The sequence below is a fragment of the Gopherus flavomarginatus genome, chromosome 5 (assembly GCF_025201925.1).
Source record: "Gopherus flavomarginatus isolate rGopFla2 chromosome 5, rGopFla2.mat.asm, whole genome shotgun sequence".
Taxonomy (NCBI): domain Eukaryota; kingdom Metazoa; phylum Chordata; order Testudines; family Testudinidae; genus Gopherus; species Gopherus flavomarginatus.
Window position 1 is genome coordinate 6,578,193 of NC_066621.1, and position 23,252 is coordinate 6,601,444.

Sequence of the window (23,252 nt, forward strand, 5' to 3'; positions counted from 1 at the left end):
CCCTAATTTGAAACTCTGACCCTGTTGCTTCCTTACCAGAAACAAAGATCTCAGAGTGAGATTCTTCCTGTGGGAGACAGAACATGGTATTTTAAAAGATTGCTTAATTACAGAATCCATTTTAACAGCCCACTAATTAGTTGCATCTCTTGGCAGTGAAGATGCATGTTACTCAGCCCAAATTATGGAACAGGACCCATGAAGGTATGGGTCTCTTCTTACCACCACTACCTTCCAAGGTGCAAGTGATCATTCATGTGGATTAAGTGAAGCCAAGTCAGCTGAATGGGGATTTTATGGGTGGGTAAGTCCACAGGTCAATTTTGATGGGAACTGCCAAGAAAAATAAGTCGAATGACAAAGGTTATGGAACGCAGAGATAAAATTGTTCCAACAAACTGGCCATTGGGAGATGGCATTGGAAAAGCATTGCAAGGATTCAGGCAATGGGTCTTGGAGATGGAATTAAATCCGCCACTAAGTCATCATTTTCCAAGTCGCTGTCACTTTCCATTATCACATCATTGGTCTCAGCACTGAGGGCTCCCTCACAGTTATTATGGGGAACCTCTGCTGTGTCCTCAGAGCCACCAGTATCTCTCAGATGGCCTTCGAGCACAGACTTATACCACTCTGGATTTTTCTTTTTGATATCAGACAAAATGGCTTTTAACAACTGGCCCCACTCAACAATGCTGTGCTCCTGTTTACAGTAACGGTACAAATAGCCCGCGGTGTGCATGGCGATCAGGCATCCAGACGCATCAAACACAGGTGAACCTGAGGAGCCACAGAAGAAACTGGTGTCATAGGTGACTATGTTAGGATTGATAGTCACTTCCTGGAAACTCCTTGGAGTGAACATGTGGATGCACTGGCTGGTTCTGCTCTCAGGGATGGTACCACAATTGGTACTGCTGTGGCCTTCCACCTGCCCTTTCTGGAGGCGTTCAATGCATCGCCACCCCCGCTCAAGTGGAGTTATTATAGAACACCCATCTGTGGACTTCTCCTTTCCGTCTGGGTGGCCAATAATATAAATCAGGCCGCTATATGGTGGTGAAGATATGTATTTTGCCAACCCATTTGGGAATTTAGAGCTCCTTTCCTTCAATTTCAAGATGGCGTAATCAAGAGCCTGGTCTGAGATTTCCAAACAAGGCTCTATGTAGAACCAATCATCTTCCTTAGGATGACTGTTTTCATAAGAGAAGGAAACCTTGACAGACTGACTAATTTCTGCCCAGTGCTGCTCCTCAACTCCTGATCCTGCTACATCGCTCACCACATGATGACAGGTGAGGATGTACCCATCACATAACACAAAGCAAGTGGCACAGCCCCTCTTTCCGTTGTAGTCCCATTCTACATACCCTACTGAGTTGCTGAGTCCAGCAAGGAGTTTATGCACCCGAACCGGAGTGGAGTTCTTCACCTCCTTACTAAAATTTTTTCTATGCAATTCCAGCAGAGCTTTGACATGTTTGCCTGAATCTGTAACTTCCTCTTCAAAGAACTCTTTGATCAATTCACCTTGGTTCTTTAATTCAGGATACTGGGCCAGAAGAGCTGGTTTAAACTGATAGAATGCTTCCCCCTGTCGCTCCCGAGTGGCCTCACCACGCTGCTCATTCCTTGTCTTAACGGCACGCTCAGATACAACCTGCACCTCAAATGACCGATTGTCTAAGTCATCGACAGAATAGTGACTATCGTGTAAAGTTTTGCTGTTCTCCACTAGATACCACTCCTTTTCCTCCAAGAGGGGCAGAAACCGTCCATCCTCGCACAGAGCATTCTTGATGGTCTCCCCTTTCGGGGCAAAGATGCATATCTTGCAACGCTCTTTTATAAACTCCTGGCGCATTATTTTTTGAATTTGTGCCCCATCAGGCCCCTTCTTTCCAATGGGTGCAATATAAAATACAACGCATTCAGTCCCTGTGCTGTCGAGTTGGCGGTATCCTCGCTCACCACCTCCCTGTTTTCCCTTCACTTTATAAAACTTCATTTCAAAGTGGGACTTCTGAGGCAGGCACTTGAGGGGCATTCCCAAGTTCACAAACCCCTTAATCTCCCTCTTCCCCTGCAGATGCATCTCCTTGCCCTGCTGCTTCTTGATGTGAGTCCGGATATCTTTCAGAGCCATCAGAGCTCTGTAAATACTGTCATTGGCTTTGCCTTTCACCACATACTCCACTCCATTTTTACCTAAGTTAATAGTGAATTTTCTGTCCTCACTGGCAATGGATTCAGAGTCTTGGGTTCCAGGTTTCTCAGTCGACATCGGCACATTACCAATGTCTTTCAGAGCATTGGTACCAGTGTTGGATCTCATCCTTTTTGGCGTGGGGGGGTTTGAACCCTTCACATTCTCTTGCTGAACAACAACAACAAAAACAGTGTGAATAAACAACAGCTGCAGTTTCCCTTTTGTAGCCCTATGTCAGTGCTCTTCACTATTTTTGAAGTGAGGGCCACTTTGGCAAAAAACCTTCAGTGTGAGAGCCACACGGGGTGGGGCTGAGGGGTTCAGAGTGTGAGAGGTGGGCCAGGGTAGGGAAGATGGTGGCGTGCGGGGGTGAGTGCTGCTGGCTGGAGATGAGGGATTCAGGGTGCAGGACAGGGCTCAGGGCTGGGGTAGAGGGTTGGTATGCGGGGGGCTAGGGCTCTGGCTGGGGGTTAGGGATCTGGGATGCAGCCAGGGATGAGGAGTTTGGGGTGCAGGCAGGCTGCCCTGGGGCTGGGGCCAGAAGACTCCCCTCAGCCCTCTCCCTGCCAGCAGCAGCTAACTCCAGGGAAGGGGCCTCTCTCCCCCCTGCCTGCAAGTGGCATGGGAGCTCCAGCCAAAGGGGCCCTCTCTCCTCTCTGCTGGCAGGCAACACGGGAGCTCCGGCCGGGGCTGAGGGAGAGGCCCAAAGCAGCCCTGCAAGCCTCAACTTGCTCCCCTCCCCAGTTCCCACCCACCCCCTATTTCTCTCCTCTCCTCTCCAGGTCCCTGCTCCCTGGCCCTTTAGAGCTGCTGCACAGCTATTTATAGCCTGCTGCGCACCCACACAGCTTAGAGAATTTAGGACCCACACTTAGGGTCGATGGGAGCCACCAATGATTCGCAGGCCTTGCAATGAAGAACGCTGCCGTACGTTATGTTAAATCAAAGCACCAAGGCTCAGTACTGAGGTACATCACTGCAGGCTTTATTGGTCATGTCTGCACTGTGTGCATGTTCACACACCACTCCCATAAAGTCCTGTCGCACCAAGTATAAAATCTGGCATGATTCCTCTAGTTCTGGTTACGAACCCAGAGGTGATTATCCCAGAATATTGCACCTGTTCCTGTTAACCCTAACTCAGCTCCCTTCCTAAAATCCAGAATTTTAATAGTAACATATAAAGAAAAGAAGATTAGAGAACAGCCGTGAACACTCCTTCCAAACATGTTCTGATTGGCGAAATTATCTTTGGTGCTCACTCATGCACCAAATCCCTTCCCCTAGCATTGTGGGATTGCCTGGGAGAACTGACTAATATAGCTTTGCTGCAAACCCAGTAACTCTGTGTTGCACCCATTAACTAAACCATACCCAGGACCACCTTACCCCAAAGCAAGGTAAGAGCACTGTTTAGTGGATAGGGCCTGAAGGCAAAATAATACACCCACACACACATGATGGCAGGGTCATCTGAGGTGACGAGGACTCTATATTGAAACCAAAACCCAGACCAGTGCTTCAAGTGTGAAGTTGACAACAGTTAGACAGCTGGTGTGCTCATGTCACTGCCCATCATTCTGATTAATACTGTCTTATTGTTTCCTTGTATTCCTGCCCTCTGTTCACACCTATTATCTTTTTTCTTATACTTAGCCTGTGAGGCAATGCTCTCTAAACTGTGGAACGCATCTCCCGAGGGAGGCATGAAGAAACATTCAAGGGGGTGCATGGTGGGACCCAGGCCACCCACCACAGGGTGAGGTGGAGTCCGTAGGGGCAGGAGGGACGGAGCACCACCCTCCACTCTGCCCCTAGCCCAGCTCTGCTTTCATTCCCTCTCTGCCCCACAGGCCAGCTCTACCTCTAGTCCCAGCTCCTCCCTCTTTCCCAGCTCTGCCTTCAGCCCAAGCTCCTCTGCTGAGCCAAGCGTGCAGTAGTGGAGTGGGGTACAGACAGATTCCATTACGGGGGCATGACAGGAAAAGTTTGAGCACCGCTGCTGTAACGGGTTTGGGATAGGAACTGTCTTACTATGTGTGCAGACAGCACCTATCACAGGAAGGTCCCAGCCCATGATTGGAGCTTCTATAAGCTACCATACTGCTAATAAAACAATAATACATCACATGAGGAAATCTGACTTAAGAGTGAATTACCGGAAAGGAATATGGGATGGTAGGTTTCTCGGGGGAACTGGCTGGACTCCTGCCGATGGGCGGCTTCCTGGCACTCATGCTGGCTCAGAAGCGGGAATAAGAAACTGAGGAGTCAAGAGATTTCACTGTTAGGAGACAGCTGCGAAAGAGTATGGACAATCCCTATGCACGTCCGATTTGCTTTGCCTTTCACTCTCACACCTCATCACCACCCTTACATCCGTGACATGCGGCAGAGTGAGTCTGGAACTGTGCACCACTGCGCACAGGCTTTTGGAAACACTGTCCCCTTTGGAAATCCCCATGGATCATCCCACCTGGCCAGGGGCCACAGGTCACACTCAGTACTGACCACACAACACTGTGGTGGAGCAGGCAGATACCACGGGGAAAGGGAAGGGAGGAGCTGGCTAGGTGGGAGGGATTCTTTGTTTTCTCTGCAAAAGAGATTTTTGATTCATTTATCCACTTGACCCTCCCTGAGGGGTCCTCCCCCACTCCTGGTCGCCCATGAAATCCATCCCTTCCGTATGGGGGCCTCCCTCCTCCTGGTCCCCACACATCCCTCCCCTGCTCATCCCTCCCATCCCCCCACAGGGTCCTGCCCCCTCTCCTGGTTCCCACAGGATCCTTCCCTCTCCTGCCCCCCCCCCAGAGTCCTGCCCCCCATAGGGTGCTGCCCTCCCTCCTGGTCCCCACAGGATCCTTCCCTGTCCTGCCCCCCATAGGGTCCTGCTCTCCCTCCTGGTCCCCACAGGGTCCTGCCCCCCACAGGGTCCTTCCCCCCCTCCTGGTCCCCACAGGGTCCTGCCCCCCACAGAGTCCTGCCCCCCCTCCTGGTTCCCACAGGATCCTTCCCTCTCCTGCCCCCCACAGGGTCCTGCCCTCCCTCCTGGTCCCCACAGGATCCTTCCCTGTCCTGCCCCCCATAGGGTCCTGCTCTCCCTCCTGGTCCCCACAGGGTCCTGCCCCCCACAGGGTCCTTCCCCCCCTCCTGGTCCCCACAGGGTCCTGCCCCCCATAGGGTCCTGCCCCCTCTCCTGGTCCCCACGGGATCCACCCGCCTCCCAGCCTCCACCTAGGACCTGCCCCCACGGGATCCTCTCCCCATCTAGCCCCCCCGGCCTGCCCACAGGGTCCTGCCCACTTCGCTCCCCGCCAGTCCCCGGGGGCTGCTCGAGCCTCTCACCGGGTCTCGGCTGCGCAGCTCGGGAGGCCGCAGGACAGTCACCCGTTTCCCGCCACGGGGAAGAGGCGGGATTCGCTGCAGGTGCCCACGTCTCATTGGACGCTGGGAGGAGACGGGGGAGAGAACGGGGCGAATCCACCTCGTCATTGGGCCTGGGCCTCGCCGTCCTCGAAAGCTGATTGGCTGCCGGCTTTGCAGCGGACGCCGGGTGGCCGGGGGGGCAGGGAGGTAGTTGGGCTTCGTTCAAGGAGCGCAGCGGAGGTTGGGAGAGAGGCTCGATCACCATGACAACCCCCTCGTGTCCCTGGCCCCGCCCCCACACGGCGGGAAAGCGGCTGGAGCGCGTCCCATGGTCTGCACAGGTGCCGGCGGGTCCTCAGGGCCGAAGCCCTAAGGCGGGTGGGGCGGGGCGGGGCGGGGCGGGGCAAAGTCCGGCCCGCAGGACCCGCCCCTCTGGCCCCGAGCTCCTGCCGGGGGGCGGGGTCAGCACACGCTGGGGGAGGAGCCAGCGCCACGCCCCGGCCGCGCCTGTCCACGCCCCCCGCCTCCCTCACCGCCGCGGGCTGCGGCTCCGGCCGGGCGTTCCGGCTCTAGCGGCGCCAGGCCCGGTGCTGGGGGAGTTCCGGGGCGGAGGTTGCCGGGGGGCGGTCAAGGGGCCCGGGCCCTGCTGCCGGGGACAGGGGCAGAGCAAGCCAGGCCCCCCCGCCACCCCCAGCGTGCTTGGCCCCTGTCCGCAGCAGCCGAGCGCAGACAGGGAGCGAGCCCTGCCCGACGGCCAGGGAGAGCAGCCAAACCAGCACGGGACACCACAGGGAAAGGACTGAGCCCCCTGTCCCCCACCCCACAGATAACATGGGGTGGGGGGAGCAGGGAGGGTTGGAGGGGGAACGATCAGCGGGTGGGGACCAGGGGGGATTAGATGGGGGGGTTGGATAGGGGATGGTCGGGGGCAGAGAGCAGGGGTGTTTGGTTAGGATGTGGGTGTCAGGGGTGTGGAGCAGGGGGGCTGGATAGGGGGCCAGGCCACGCCTCACTGTTTGGGGAGGCGTAGCCTCCCCCAGCCTTCCCTACCTGGCTCTCCATACAATTTCTGTATCTGATGTGGCCCTAGGGCCAAAAAGTTTGCCCACCCCTGCCTTAGGGGAGGGGTGGCAGCGGCTGATCTGGAAATGGGCAGTTAAAGTCACTTTTTATATTTTACTCTAGCTCTTGCTCTTTTTAACCCCCCTCATCCCTGTGCTCATTATTTCTCCCTCACAAATATCTTCCCCTTCAGCTGACCCCTGTGATCTACTACCAATCTCCATAGGGTGATCCCCTCGCTCTCAGAACCACATAGCCTGAAATTTTTCTGCATTACACCAGGGTATGTTGTGGGCACAGTGGTTTAACACACATCTTTACCATGGGAGCTTCTTGAGCTTGGTGATATCCCAATAACTTGAAGACCACTCAGGTTTCAATGAAAACAAGAACAAACTTTATTCACAGGGACTTACTGGCACCCCTGCTCGGCTTCTCTTCCACATGACCCCCACCTGGGCAGGGCCTCTTCCTCTTCTGGGTTTCTAAAAGGAGCTACACCTCATAAGCAGACATTCCCAAATACTACAAGCTTGCCATCCTACCTACGTGAAGCTTAAGAACAAACCATATACCAGCTGGTTATGGACTGCCTTCTTGTGGCTTGATATCTCTGGTTGATGCTGCCATGACAGAGTGACTACTTTGTTATCCTAAAATTTAGATGCCATTTATGTTACCTACAAATTTGTCTAATTTAACAAAAGGGTAACAAGGTTGTGATCTGCCCTAAAGGAATTGCAAGGATGTTACCAGGGGGCTTGTCTCTGACCTTCAGAAGGCTCCCTAGAGCAAGCTAGTCTTGCTAAACCCTGAAAGACACAGATACAGTCTCGCGCTCAAAGATGGACACACATGCAATAATTCTTTGAAAACAAAAGAATTATTTATTTAAAAGAAATAAGTGATTACAGTGTATTTAATAAAGCAAGAAAATACATAGAACATAGTAAAATGCAATAGAATTACATTTAAAGAATCATATAATTAAAGTGGTGCAAAAATAAGACAGACTATATAGGATAGCTATCACATACAGAACATACAGTAGTTTCAATGTAATGTGTATAAAGTTTCCACATACACAAAGGCTTTTAGTCTTAGTGTTACAATCTAGTCTCGTACTTAAAACAATGTAATATGCACAGTCTCTATATACACACGCATGAGAAACCATCCCTGTGCCATCAGAAGCCATACGCCAGAAGACAATGGCCTGTGTCCTAGAGCTCTACAGTGAGTACATAATGTTCCCATGCTGATTCGGTGACATTTTAACACTTACTCTGTACAGATGTGTATGACCCCACACCAAAGCAGCAGAGAATCAATTTCTGCTCCTCTCCACGTCAGCCCCTTCCCAATAATTTCCCAGTGACTAATTTTAAAGCAACACTAAGCCCCGCCTGAAATTACATGTTTATAAGCTTCTTTATTTGAAATAATTGAAAACAATTACTACTTTCTCCCATGGTGTTACAATGAACGAGGCAATGTGAATGTGTGAATTCTCTCTAACGGAGGGAATCAGAAGTTTTGTACTTGTCATATGCCCTGTACTGCTCAAGATTTTCCTTTAGCCTAGGTGAGTGAGTAAGCTCAGTTTTTAGGGCATGAGGAGCATTGTTCTATCTCCACTGCCTGCCTGAGCTCTGTCCTTGCTCCATATGTACAGCACAGTGGTGACAAATGTTACAAGGGCATGAAAATTAGCAATAACCACTTGCCTTGCCCTATCTGTACCAGTAAGTGGCACTGACACTCACTGCATTTGTTGCACTGTCCTGTGACTTGATTTCCTTTTCCCCTTTTATATCAGGTCTTTAAGCTTCCCATGTGAATGAGAACTGGAGCTTTGCTGGCAATGGCTTATCCTGAGATACAGCCAACGTTGCAGTCAGCACTGCTGGTTCCAAAGGGGTCTCCTTCTGATGGGGTGGTGGAAAGGTGCAATCAGATCCTGGGGGTTCAGCTGGCTATCTTTACAGAACAGCACCGAAGGGACTAAGACTGAAACTATATATTTTGGCAAATACACTATTCGAAAAATTTTGCCCAGCTCTGCTTCCAACAATGACAAGACAGCTACAGTCTCCAACCAGCTCTAGAGATAAGCAAATCACCTAGTCATGCAAGCACCTACTTTGTTAGGATGCTGCTGCTGAAAGACAGGGCCTATACGCCACTGAAGGTGGCTGGAATTCCATGCAATCTGAATAACAGAGGTGAACAGAACACAGGGCAGTGGTGCCCAACCTTTTCCGTGGGGTGGGCGCCAGATGACTAGCTGCCGAGGAGCATGGTCGCTGGACAAGCAGCCTTCGAAATGCGGCAATGTCATATAATGCGGCAGCGTCATCAAGAGGCGGCAGCGTCATCAAGAGGCGGCAGCACTTCTTGACATGGCTGCTTTTCAGTGGCTGTTTGTCCGGCAGCCAGTAGGCGGGCGCACATAGATGTCCTGGCGGGTGCCATGGCACCCGCAAGCACCGCGTTGGGGACCCCTGACACGGGGAGAGGCAAAAACAGCTCTCTTTGGGCTCACCTGGGAGGGGAATTTGCCAGTATCCCTTTGTTATCTCTAACAATGTTGATGAATTTGGTGTTCCATGACCAGAGGAGCAAGTTCTTGAGTTGGGACACAAGGAAAGCATTAGACAGCAAAAGCACAGTTCCCTGCAGGAAGTGAATGGACCTGTACGATTTGGGAACTAAACTTTTCAAGACTTTTTTCTCGTCTCTTTGCTTTAATATTGCCCTTTACTACTGTTCTCCATCTCCTGGATTTTTCCCCAGTATCCTAAAAGTTGTGGGTTCCACTTGCATCCATGGCTCTGTTTGGATGCAGTGGGCTAGGAGAACCCTCTCTAGTAAAGAGTACACACCACCAAAGGCCCCTTGTTAACTTCAGAGCTTGCCTTGACAGAGGGAAAGGTCCAGGACACACACAATGAAAGAAAGTGCCTACCCAAAGAGCTTACACCCTCAATAGACAAGACAGAAGATGGGAGGGGAAAGAAGCACAGGGAGGGAAGTGACTCACCTCACAGCAGGTCAGTAGCAAAGCCAAGAACAGAACCCATGTTTCCTGCCTCTCAGTGTCCTATCCACTGGACTGAACGGTCTCTCAACATTAAAGATTGCTTCTGCCCACTTCCCTTCTCCAACCCAGAAACAGTTGGTAAATACAGTGGGATTGTTTATTTTCTCCCCTTCATGTAAAGAATATTCAGTATAATGAAGACATCAGTATGAAATGTTTTTTAAAATGTACTTAAATTGGCAGGATACAGATGTAAGTACACATGCTTGTATTTGGTACACACAGCAGTATATATACACACACATCTGTAGTACATGGGCATCAACACAAAAAACAAGAAAAAATTACCAGTTTATTTTCTCCCAAGTTTAATTTTTTTTTAGTTTATATTTTGGAGGGGCATGTCAGGTTCAAAAATATTTAGAAATACCACTTTCCTTTCTCAGATTGATTTTTAAAGCTTTATAAGGTTGTGCTAGTATTCACTTCTGACTTTGATATATTGTTAGCATTTGTCTCAACTTAAGAAATGAAAATAGTTTAGTCAATTTCATTTAATTCTCATGCCTCAGCCGAAGGCTGCAATGTTTGGATTGCAAAGAGGACAATGTTTTAAAAGTTTCACGGATTTCAAAGTATAAAGCCAGAAGGTCATTAGATTATTTAGTCTGACCTCTTGTATATCACAGGCCATTAGATTTCACCCAGATACCCTTATATTAAGCACAATGACTTTAGTCTGATCAAAGTATTTCAGTCACTTGGGAGACTAAAGCTGTTTTGTGCCATAGGCAGAAAACAGAAGAGACCTAAGTACCACCAATGCCCAGGCCCCTGCAATGGCAGGGAATTGATCAGTTGAGATATTCCCATATGATCCCAGCAGGTGACCCACATCGTACACTGCAGAGGAAGGCAAAAAACCCCAAGGCTCCTGCCAATTTGACCCAGGGAAATATTCCTTCCCAACCCCAAGTCTGGTGATCAGTTGGACCCTGAGCATGGGCAAGACACACCAGCCAGGCATCTAAGAAAGAGGATTCTACCATCTTAGAGCATTGAGCACACTGAAATTAAAGACAAAATGAGTGAAACTCCCCCATCCTTCCTCACTTCAAGCCCAAGTTCTAAGAGAAGCTTAACCTGACTGTCTCTTTAATAGAAATGTGTCATTTCTGAGCCCAGTTTAAAGCTAATTTTTTAGTTATAGGTGTGTCATCCCCTGTAGAGAATGTGATGTCCTGGTTCTCACTTCATACAGCTCCTCATTTGAGAGCCAGAGCAAACTCACTAGGCACACAAAATACTGATCCGTTCATTATTTAGGAAATCCATCTACATATAACTAAGCCTCTTCGTTTTCAGTTTAAAACTATTCTTAACAAAAGTGTCCCAGGTTTTACAAAAAGTATTATTCAGTTATTTTCTGATTTTCACCCTAAATTTGTATCATTCAAATATATAAAAAATAACTTGTTTTATTAGGAAAATACAATACATTGCATGAGATATACATATTAGGATAATTCATTAGTCTGTGTGCATATGCAAAGCAGCCCGTTGAAGTAGTGCTATGTATTAGTGTAGATACACACAATAAACAGACAGGCACGCACAAAAGCTCTGAAGTGCGTGTGCATTTGAACATACTGATGAATCTCACATATACATTTCAAGCTGTTAGATAATGGTTTAAAGATTTGACACTAAAATGGGAAGAAAACAAAAATACATCAATATGCTTCAGAACACAGGGAAGTCTTCAAAAGTTTAAAAACAAAAACAGGAGACAAAGATGAAGCTGAGTGTATGCACTGCAAATGTTGTGGCCCAAATAATAAATGTAAATATTTATAGGCTAATAGTTCCAAGTCTACAGCAGTAAACTGTTTATTCACATGAAACTCAGAGGAGGCATTGTGTTTTGAGTTCAGTTTTAGTTCTGCAGCAAACCACACTGATGAACAGAATTCAAAGCATTAATCTACTGAATACTTTTCTCCTGGCTTTCCATTCACCAAAAATAAACCTGATATTTACCTAGAAAAATTAGTAATTTTTGCACTGATGTTCACCTGTTCTTCTTCTTGTGTAATAAACACTGATAAATTCCTGGGAAAAATAAAATAAAATAAAAACTGAAAATGTAGGGCCCTACATATAACATATTCCAAGCTCAGGTTATGGGAGTACAACTGCAATACGGAACAGACCCCGTATCAAACTCAGAGCACTGGTCTATGTGATCCAATATGCCTTCTTCAGCAATGGCCAACTCTGCATGCTTCAAAGCAAGGTGAAAAGTTCCCACAATACACCTGCTCAATTGTGCAACAAATGGGGGGAATTCATTCCTGCTTTCCCATGGATGCTCATCTTATGCCTTGAAGCAAAGAGGTGGATACAACAGGATTTTATATATAGTCACTAAATGTTCCTGTGAGTATCAAATTGCTTGTTTGGGGATAATTATGCTAATAATAAAGTAATGCTAGTACAGAAGTGACTATTGATATCATATTGGTTATTCTAATGCCTGTGTTATGCCTCTGAGCATGCCCATGCTGAACTAGAGGTTTCTAGATGCTTGAGCAGACTCAGACTGAACTAGTGCTAATGCAGTTAACCAAAAGTGCAGTCCCTTCGGAGAACTGATCAATCAGCACATGGCATATTTCAATAAAGACTGAAAGCTAAAAACCAATAGCCAAATGATACATTAAGAAACAAAAGAGGGAAAAAACGGTCCTTTTACTTGGAAACTCTTTACTTCCTAAGATCCCTGAGCACTACAGCAAAAAAAAAGGAGGTGGAAGAGCCAGAGCACTATAGATTATTCTTAGATAACCCGTGCTCAAAGAATCAGAATTTAGCCTATAAAATCATAATGGCCTGCGTTAGACATCTTTCTTTCCTCCTAAAGAGTCCCAAAGTGCTTTACAAGTCATGTATATAGGAATCATTTGCCCACCACTGAGGTAGTTATTTCTAATGCAAGAGGGTTCAGAGAAGAGCCACCAGAATGATTAAAGGATTAGAAAACATGCCTTATACTGAGACTCAGGGAGCTCAATGTATTTAGCTTAACACAGAGAAGGTTAAGGGGTGATTTGATCACAATCTATAAGTACATGGCACAAGGAACAAGTATTTGATAACAAGCTCTTTGATCAAACAGACAAACGTTTAGCAAGATCCATTGGCTGGAAGTTGAAGCTAGAAAAATTCAAATGGGAACCAAGGCACCGATTTTTAAGTGAGGGCAATTCGCCATTGGAACAATTTACCAAGGCTCGTGCAACTGATTGGGGTCTTGGTTTCATATTTCTTCCAGAAAACAGCACCTCTGCCAGCACAGAGCCCCTATCTCAAGGGCAGTGAATGGGCTCAGAAGTAAGAGAGCCACTCAGCTCACCCACATTACTACCAGCTGCACAGGGAGAATCACAGAATCATAGAATATCAGGGTTGGAAGGGACCTCAGGAGGTCATCTAGTCCAACCCCCTGCTCAAAGCAGGACCAATTCCCAAATAAATCATCCCAGCCAGGGCTTTGTCAAGCCTGACCTTAAATACCTCTAAGGAAGGAGATTCCACCACCTCCCTAAGTAACCCATTCCAGTGCTTCACCACTCTCTGAGTGAAAGTTTTTCCTAATATCCAACCTAGACCTCCCCCACTGCAACTTGAGACCCTTACTCCTTGTTCTGTCATCGGGTACATCATGTCTAAGTATTAGCCTAAACTGGCTCTCCTTAGAATCTGAGATCTGATCAATGCTAAGATGGTACATCTGCAACCACTGAAAATGAACAAGCCAGTCCATTTAGCATTTGCCCCGTCACAACTTGTTATAGTTAAGGAGGTAACATTACAACCCTGTATTTATTCGCTCATAAGTTACCAAAGTCTCAAATTTCCTCATGCTTTGCCTCTGCTCAAAAGAGTGATGAGAGAGTTTAAGGAAAAAATCTTTGTTGTTCTAGTCATATGAAGGTAAAGGGTCTTTTCCCTCACTGGAAAAATAGATATCTAGACTAACTACACAAAAAAGCATATAGACTTGATTCTTAGCACATAGTCCTTGTTGAAATGAACATCCATGACTAAATCTGAAAAAAGCAATTAAGTGACTCATAGATGTTAAGGCAGAAGGGAGCATTATGATAATCTGGTAGGATCTCCTGCATATCTCAGGCCAGAGTATTAGTTTGGTCCTGTACTGATCATTTGTACCATGTCTGATCAATATGCAACATTCAGACCTTGTGGCCTTCACATCTATGAATCACAGAAATGTAAGGCTGGAAAGAATCTTGAGAGATCATTAAGCGCAGTCCCCTGCGCTGAGGCAGGACCCTGCGCTGAGGCAGGACCAAGTAAATCTAGATCATCCCTGACAGGTGTTTGTCCAACCTAGTCTTAAAAACCTGCAATGACAGATTCCACAACCTCCCTTGGTAACCTAGTCCAAACTGAACTATCCTTATAGTTGGAAAGTTTTTCTTAATGTCAAACCTCAGTCACCCTTGCTGAAGATTAAGCCCATTACTTTTTGTCCTACCTTCAATGGACATGAAGAACAATTCATCACCATCCTCTTTATAACAGTCCTTTGAAGACTGTTACCAGGTCTTCTCTCAGTCTTCTTTTCTCAAGATTAAACACACCTACTTTTTTTTTTTAAACCTTTCCTCATAGATCAGGTTTTCTAAACCTTTTATCATTTCTGTTGTTCTCTTCCTCAATTTATCACATTTTTATTAAAGTGTGGCATCCAGAATTGGACACAGTACTCCAGCAAGCACAGCATGAAGTGCTATTGACTCAGTTGGCAAATTTAGAGATGGGTTGCACATACATGTCACAAGTGTGAACTTTAGTGCATGCTAATATGTGACTGTTAGCTCTGAGAAGCCAGCACAGTAGAAAGATTCACTTAATTTCAAGAGATTCATGTCAGTATTATGCATTTTTCCCAGCATCTCTCTCAGATTCTAGGTACATTTAATTTTCCATTCATGTAGTTGGCTTTACTTAAAGGGTGAAGCTAAATACTTATACAAATGTATATCCATCACTCCAGATCCAAGCCCGCTGAATCGCTAACCCACCAACCCTCCATCCCTAACACCCACATCAAGAGACAGACTTTGCAGCAAGACCAAAACAATTAACAAGTCCGAGCTCTGATGGAGCAAATGGAGGACTGAATTCCCAAAACCAAGGCACCTTCATGGAAACCTTTTAAACTGAGTAGGGAGAGGAGCTCAAGCTAGAGTCAATCTATCAACCTCAGATGCGGCAGTGGCAATCGCTTGGGTAACTTGGTCCCATACCATTTAGGGTTTTATAGGTTACAATCAACATGATGCATAGCCATAGAAGTTTTAAGTTATGGTTGTTACAATTTAACTATTACTATGACTATCCTTCTATTAAGTTATTACTGTGGTGCCTAGAGGCCCCAACCAGGCCAGGATTTCTACATACACATAGTAAAAGACAGACCTTGCCCCAAAGAGCTTACAGTCTAAAATGACAAGACAGACAAAGGGTGGGAGAAAGGATCCAGTTTTAGCAACAGGAACTGAGGCTTAGGCCTGGTCTACACTATAGGGTTAGGTCAAATTTAGCCACATTAGGTTGATTTAAAAATGACTGCGTCCACACAACCAACCCCGTTCCGTTGACCTAAAGGGCTCTTAAAATCGACTTCTATACTTTTCCCCAACAAGGGGAATAGCGCTAAAATCCACCTTGCTGGGTTGAACTGGGGTAGTATGGACGCAAATCAATGGTATTGGCCTCCGAGAGCTATCCCAGAGTGCTCCATTGTGACAGCTCTGGACAGCACTTTGAACTCCAATGCACTAGCCAGGTACACAGGAAAAGCCCCAGGAACTTTTGAATTTCATTTCCCGTTTGGTCAGCGTGGTCAGGTGACCATGCAGCCTCCCCCGAATCATAGAGCATAGAATGTGTCTACGCTCCCCCTATCATCTCCGTCCCTGAGGTTATCACAGATTAGAAGGCAAAAAAAAAAAAAATGCACTCGCAATGACATGTTTTTCCAAGCTCATGCAGTCCTCCCGCACTGACAGGGCACAGCTTAATGCATGGAGGCATTCAGTGGCAGAGGCCAGAAAAAAATTAATTAAGCGCAAGGACACTGATGCTGAGGCTAATGGAGGAGCAAATGGACATGATGAAGCGTCTGCTGAAGCTGCAGGAAAGCCAACAAGAGCAGACACCCGCCGCATCCACTGTATAGCCTCCTACCCTCCTCCTCATGCTTCATAGCCTCCTCACCCAGACGCCCAAGAATGTATAGGGGGAGGCTCCAGGCACCCAGCCACTCCACTCCAGAGGATGGCCCAAGCAACAGAAGGCTGTAATTCAAACAGTTTGATTTTTAGTGTGGCTACAATATGCAATATGGCCTTGTCCTTCCCTCCTCCCCCACCCAACCTGGTCTCTCTCTCTCTCTTTTTTTTTTAATAAAGAATGCATGGTTTCAAAACAATAGTTACTTTATTTTGAAGGGGGAGGGTGGTTGGCTTACAGGGAATTAAAATCAACAAAGGGGGCAGGTATGCATCAAGCAGACACACCCACAACTGTCACACCGAAGCCTGGCCAGTCATTAAACTGGTTTTCAAAGCCTCTGATGCTACCCTTGATAACAGAACATCAATGATTGCATTGGCTACTTGGATCACAGCAGGCCCCACAGTAGACTTGCCCATAACAGCAGCGGTGATGGTGAGCTGAGCAGGCTCCATGCTTGCCGTGGTATGGCGTCTGCACAGGTAACCCAGGAAAAAAAGATGTGAAACGATTGTCTGCCGTTGCTTTCACAGAGGGTGGGGCGACTGACGACATGTACCCAAAACCATCTGTGACAATGTTTTTGCCCCAGCAAGCATTGGGAGCTTAACCCAGAATTCCAATGGGCAGCGGAGACTGCAGGAACTGTGGGATAGCTACCCACAGTGCACTGCTCCATAAGCTGATGCTAGCCACAGTAGTGAGGAAGCACTCTGCCGACTTCATGGGCTTAGTGGGGACATATGTAATCAACTGTATGGAATTGATTTCTAAACATTGGCTTCTATAAAATCGACCTAATTTTGTAATGTAGACATACCCATAGAGAGATTAAGTGACATACCCAAGGCCACTTTGGAAATATATGACATTGCTGGGAATTGAACCCAGATCTTCTGGCTTTCTGCACATTTCAAGGGTACCAGATCACTTGCATATTTCAAGCAGAGTGCAATTAATAGTGGCAACTGTGCAGAACTTACAACAACTCCCAATGGTTTCAGTAGAAGTGTTTCTCTCACTTCCACCCAGCCCCCCTTTTTAAAGAGAAAAAGGGAAATTAAATACAAAAGGCCACATTAATGAAGTTAAAAATCAGTCAGACAAGGCAAAAAATGAAGGCTTCTACAATAGTGTTACCTCTGCCATACTGCATATATGCAGTATTTTTTTCTTCAGAGCTCCATTCCCAGTAACGTCAAAAAAAAGCAGGCCCTCTGTGGCCACTATTTAACGTAATTTTTATCTGTTCAATGCATAACAAAATACACATCTTGCACAAGGGGCAGAGGGACAAGTTAATGCTGTGGAATCCTTTGACCGTTTTCAAACAGTGCTAATTTAAGGTGGCATTAAAGTAGCTTTTGTATTTAAAAAAAAAAACAGTATAGAATATTTGTATGTATTACATATTTATATAATTTGTCTTTATATTTATATTTATAAACATTATATTTTAAGAATGGTTGATATTTGTAAAACCACTCCTTCCTCTAGCTCAGCCTTTCAAAGTCCAAAGATTATGCATTTCTTATGAAAGAATCCCACACTCAAGGTACTGACCCCATCACTCTAACCACCTTTCATTAAAAATAAAAAGTTATTTCAAGGTTTGTCACTAGGCATTTCAATAAGAATAATGAAAGCAGAGAGGGGTATAACTAGATTGCAGTTGGTAGGAAATCACCAACCAAAGAAAGTTCATGTCAGGAATAATGGAGACTTCAAAGCATGGAGATCAACATGAAGGGTGCGTTCGGGAGGCTCTCAAAGTTGGAGATTTTATTCCGGCCATGTCTACATCTAAAATTTTGCAGCGCTGGTTGTTACAGCTGTATTAGTACAGCTGTATAGGGCCAGCGCTGCAGAGTGGCCACACTTACAGCAACCAGCGCTGCAAGTGGTGTTAGATGTGGCCACACTGCAGCGCTGTTGGGCGGCTTCAAGGGGTTTTGGGGAAGGCGAGAGCAAACCGGGGAAGGAGACCAGCTTCGCCGCGGTTTGCTCTCGCGTTCCGCGAACCACCCTGCAAACCGCAGGGAAGGAGACCTGCTTGCTCGGGGGTTCGGCGAACGCGAGAGCAAACCGGGGAAGGAGACCAGCTTCGCCGCGGTTTGCTCTCGCGTTCCGCGAACCACCCTGCAAACCGCAGGGAAGGAGACCTGCTTGCTCGGGGGTTCGGCGAACGCGAGAGCAAACCGGGGAAGGAGACCAGCTTCGCCGCGGTTTGCTCTCGCGTTCCCCGAACAAGCAGGTCTCCTTCCCTGCGGTTTGCAGGGTGGTTCGCGGAACGCGAGAGCAAACCGCGGCGAAGCTGGTCTCCTTCCCCGGTTTGCTCTCGCGTTCCCGGAACCACCCAGCAAACCTCAGGGAAGGAGACCTGCTTGCTCGGGGTTCGGGGAACGCGAGAGCAAACCGCGGCGAAGCTGGTCTCCTTCCCCGGTTTGCTCTCGCGTTCCCGGAACCACCCAGCAAACCTCAGGGAAGGAGACCTGCTTGCTCGGGGTTCGGGGAACGCGAGAGCAAACCGCGGCGAAGCTGGTCTCCTTCCCCGGTTTGCTCTCGCCTTCCCGGAACCACCCAGCAAACCTCAGGGAAGGAGACCTGCTTGCTCGGGGTTCGGGGAACGCGAGAGCAAGCCGGGGAAGGAGACCAGCTTGATTACCAGAGGCTTCCTCAGGTATGCTGGGATACCTGCTTATTCCACGGAGGTCAAGAAAAGCGCTGGTAAGTGACTATACTTGATTACCAGCGCTGGATCACCAGCGCTGGATCCTCTACACCCGAGACAAAACGGGAGTACGGCCAGCGCTGCAAACAGGGAGTTGCAGCGCTGGTGGTGCCCTGCAGATGTGTACACCTCCTAAGTTGCAGCGCTGTAACTCCCTCACCAGCGCTGCAACTTTCTGATGTAGACAAGCCCTCCAAGTTTTCCATTTCTATGTCATTGGTGTAAGCACTGGTGAAATTCTCATGCTCACCAGGACAAGACCTAGCATCTTCCCCAAGGGAGAGGAGCTCAAACTCATACCAGGCTTTATACTTCTTTTTAATTGCTGCAAGGATGGCCACCATGGAAAAGCCAAACTCAACAATGCTGTGCAGCTGCTTATTCTTTTCATATTTATAACCAGCGGTGTGCATGGCCACCAGCTGGCCATCTGCATTGAACACCGGTGAGCCAGAAGACCCGAAGAAGAAGCTGGTGTCATAGGTGACTACATTGGGATTGTTGATCACCTCCTGGAAACTTCTTTGGGTGAACATGTGAATGCACTGCCTGTCCTCTGAGCCGCATCTGACACTGTTGCACACCTTCTGACCACGCTGGACACGACAATGGCACTCCCGTTTCCGCTCAAATACAGGGACCACAGTACAGCCATCTGCAGATTTCGCTTGCCCATCCGGGTGGCCAATTATATAGATTAGACCATTAAATGGCAATGGGTGAGAAAATCGTACTAGGCCTGCTGGTAATGAGCTTCTATCTCCTTCCAGTTTCAGGACAGCAAAATCAAGATCCTTGTCAGATATTTCAAACCAAGGAGCTAGCGAAAACCAGCTGTTTTCCTTTGGGTATTTATCTTCATAAGAGAAAGTCACACGGGCAGAGTGACTGATTATCGACGCCCAGTCCTTCTCCTCCACTCCTTCACCAACAATATGCCCTACCACATGATGACAGGTGAGTACGTACTTATCATGCAAGACAAAACAAGTGGCAGAGCCATTATTTCCATTGTTGGCCCACTCTATAAACCCTACAGAGTCACTGAGAACACCAAGGCGTTTGTGCACCTTAATAAGAATGGAGTTCTTAGTCTCCTTCCCAAAGTTCTTCCTGTACAGTTTGAACACAGCACGCTTCGATTTCCCTTCCTCCAAGGCTTTTGCAAAGGCTTTTGCAAAGAGCTCGTCAATGACTGTACTTTGTTTCTTCAAGTCAGGATACAGGTCCAGGATAATAGGTTTAAAGTAATGGTAAGTCTTCCCCTGCCCCTCCTCGGAGGCCATGCAGGATTGGTCATTCCTTGAACAATCTCTGGCCTTGAAAGGTTGCTTGGTTTTAACCACCACCTCAAATGACTTGTTAGCTAGATTATCAACACAGTGATTGCTAGTTCTGCACTTTCCGTTCTCCACCAACTTCCACTCTTTTTCCTCCAGGCAAGAATGAAACCGGCCATCTTTGCATAAGGCATCCTTGATGGTCTCCCCTTCTGGAGCAAAGACACACAACTTGCTCAGGTCTTTAACAAGCTGCCGGCACCAAAGAATTCTGTATCGAGCATTGTTCTCCAATCTATTGCCAAAAGAGGAGACGTAAAATATTACGCATTTCTTTCCCTTGCTCTCAAACTGACGGTATCCCACCACGCCTTCTTTTGGATTCCTATTCATTTTGTAAAATTTCATTTCAAAGTGGGAATTCTCAGGAACGTACTGGAGAGGCATCCCTAAGTTAACATACCCCTCAATCCCTTTTTTCCCCAGTAGGTGTATCTCTTTGCCTTTCTCTTTGTCCAACCGAGCATGGATGTCTGCTTGCGCCATCAGGGCTTTGTAGATGCTGTCATGGGTTTTGCCTATCACCACATGATCCTTGCCACCATCGCCCAAGTTGACAGTGAATTCTTGCTCCTCTTCAGTGGATTTCTTACTGATTAAGAGGCTCTCTCTTGTCTGTCTCTTACTGGTGTCACCCAGAGGAGGTGTACTGTTCACAGATCTCTTCCTTTTGGGAGGTGGGTTTTTCAAGGGAGAGTTTTCCTTATTCTTCGCATTGGGCTAAACAAAACAGAGCAAAAATAACTGAAATAGCACCTTTTTGTGGGTATACCTGGTAAGGGCTCCATCCCAAAACTGTTGATCAAATAGCCCTCTGCCCAGCCACATGGAGCTACAGGTTCCTCACCCCACCACCACCTAGGAGCAGCTGGGAGAAGGAACCATGAGAGCCTCATGTGTCCCTGTGACAGCACTTTTAAAAATAACAGGGACTTGGATAATGGCAGCATTTGAACCTAGTCAGAGAAACTGGGGATAAATGGGGAACTGTTAAGTTTTTCCATCTTTTGACAGACAGCACTGGGGGAGTGCGTGTGTGTATATCTACAGTTATATCCCCTTTCAAGCCTTGCCCACACTACAGCTAAGTTGTGTTTTGAGCAGTGGTCCCCAAACTGTGGGATGCACCCTCCCTAGGGGGCACAGAGGAACATTTGGGGAGGCACAGGAGTGCCAGGCCTGGCCCAGACCCCACCAGCGGGGGTAAGGGAGAAAGTGCCACCCATCCCAGCTCTGCCTCTGCCCAGCCCTCATTCCCTTTCAGCCCCATCCCCAGTTCCTGCCCACAGCCCAAGCTCCTTTGCTGAACCAACTGTGCAGTAAAAAGGGGGGATTCCATTACTGGTAAGGCGTGGGGGGGTGGGGGTGGGCAACCAGAAGTTTGGGCACTACTGGTTTTGAGTCTAAGCCAGCCCAGGCTCAAGGAATCCTCAAATATGGCTGTAGACATAGATTCTTGTGTGAGAAGTATTGTGCGATATATGGAGTTGGGGAGCCACAGAACGTGCTGAGGCAGGGAAAGGGACAAAAAGTATAAGCAGAAATAGAGTAACATCCAAGGTTGTTGAAAAGCTAGCACTGAGCACGGAAAGACTCCAGCATTCAACTGCTCTTCCCTGTGCTGCTGGGACCGCCTCACTGCAGTGGAAAATAAATCTGGCATCCAAGAATCAAAGTACAGTTTGAGAACCACCTCAGTTCTTAAAGAACTCAGTTTTAATGCTGACCTGCAGAGGAAGTTTAGAAAAATGGACTTTTGTTTTGCTTCCTTAGGGTTCACAAAGGCAGCCTGATTAGAAAAATAAAAAATGTACAGTTTGGTCTTTCCTGGAAGAAATACTGGGACTCATACAACATGTGTATTTCTATTGCTCATCTTAGGTGAAAAAACAAGGCTTCTTTTATCCAAAAAGTCAGTTATTTAAGTTAAGAACTGCCAACAATAAAGGAAGAAATTTTTAGAACCCCTTTGTATTAATTACTTTTCTTTCATTCTCCTGGCTCTTGTGATGTTCTACTTTCTCTAGTTTTCTAGTCACCACAAAGTTTTCCAACATCAACTGGATCTGAATTTATAACATAAAATAAAACAGAAAAAAAATCTTGGGAAAAACCCTTCAAGCTTTCTTTATCATTTATAAATGCACAAACTCATTTCTTCTTTTGCAACTTACTTAACAGTGCTTATGTACAAAAGAAAGCTGGAATAGCACAGGTGCAGGTGGTTAGGACTATGACAAGTGTCTTATGGGTGGAGGGGGAGAGTTACACCTCCTACTGAAGGATCCAGTATACACCAGTGTTGGAAAGAGAATACTAGGCTAGAAAGACCACTAGTGTGATCCAGTGTAGCATTTCCTACATTCTGTGTGTGCATATTTGAGGAAGGGTGGCTGGTATACCAATCCCTCTTCTTGTTTTACAGTTACTGGAGGTTGAGATGGGGTAGCACTGCTTAGAATAAGCCAATATTAATATACCGTTAAATATTTCTGGATATTTCCATCGCTGCCTGATTTTTCCTTCTGGGAGAGCTTCTTCCCAACAGCTTGCTTCTTGGGTCCCATATTGACTCAAAGCAGATGTAACTGAGAACATGTAAAAGACAGTTTTCAGTGTCTGGAGGCAGCCAAGTGAGAAGGCACGCTATAAAGGACAGCACAGGGTACGTGGCTTTCTGTTGTGTTGCCACCTCACACTATTACCACTACTCTTTTGATATTTGGTGCTGAAAGCATGAAAATGTGATGCCCTTTCAGGGTCCCTTCCAGCTCCATGAGATAGATATAGCTCCCTATGTTTTCTGTTTCAGTCTGGTCTTCAGGATGGAGGCCACTCCTGTCGCACGGCCACAGTGCAGAGCCCAGGCCCCAAACTATGTGACAAAATGTGTGTTTCACCTCTGCACCTTTCTGCGAGGCTCCTGCACCCTGACTGGGGGTGGGCAAAGGCCCCCTGGTCTCTACAGGCCCTTTACAAACAGGGGCAGGCTACCTGGCATCACCCACATGTTGTTCGCGTGACAAGCTGTCAAACTACATCGACATTTTCCCCACCTCCCTCCCCCCCATTCCCCAATTCCCCTCCCTTCCCCAATTCCCACCCCTCCCCCCATTCCCCCCCTTCCCCAATTCCCACCCCTCCCCCCATTCCCCAACTCCCCCC

The 23,252-nt window shown here is 47.3% G+C and overlaps 2 protein-coding genes across 2 annotated transcripts; both read right to left on the reverse strand.

Annotated features, from left to right (window-relative positions):
* Positions 1-439: 439 nt before the first annotated feature.
* Positions 440-5,707, reverse strand: LOC127051397 (serine protease FAM111A-like). The gene is made up of 2 exons (XM_050953660.1): positions 5,561-5,707; positions 440-2,380 (listed from the first exon to the last, which is right to left on the reverse strand). Exons 1-2 carry the CDS (start codon positions 5,705-5,707, stop codon positions 440-442), a joined length of 2,088 nt encoding a protein of 695 aa, XP_050809617.1.
* On the reverse strand, positions 5,704-23,037 carry LOC127051398 (serine protease FAM111A-like). The gene is made up of 4 exons (XM_050953661.1): positions 22,568-23,037; positions 18,938-20,807; positions 8,900-9,104; positions 5,704-5,797 (listed from the first exon to the last, which is right to left on the reverse strand). Exons 1-4 carry the CDS (start codon positions 22,652-22,654, stop codon positions 5,704-5,706), a joined length of 2,256 nt encoding a protein of 751 aa, XP_050809618.1. The 5' UTR covers positions 22,655-23,037.
* Positions 23,038-23,252: the final 215 nt, after the last annotated feature.

Coding starts and splice junctions, on each gene's coding strand:
- LOC127051398 (XM_050953661.1), bottom strand. CDS start 22,654: ATGGGACCCAAGAAGCAAGCTGTTGGGAAGAAGCTCTCCCAGAAGGAA. Junction 20,808..22,567: donor ATATCCAGAAATATTTAACG/GTATATTAATAT, acceptor TGTTTTGTTTAG/CCCAATGCGAAGAATAAGGA. Junction 9,105..18,937: donor AGAAATGGAAAACTTGGAGG/GCTTGTCTACAT, acceptor GGCACCCGCCAG/GACATCTATGTGCGCCCGCC.
- LOC127051397 (XM_050953660.1), bottom strand. CDS start 5,707: ATGACGAGGTGGATTCGCCCCGTTCTCTCCCCCGTCTCCTCCCAGCGT. Junction 2,381..5,560: donor AGCTGCGCAGCCGAGACCCG/GTGAGAGGCTCG, acceptor GTTGTTGTTCAG/CAAGAGAATGTGAAGGGTTC.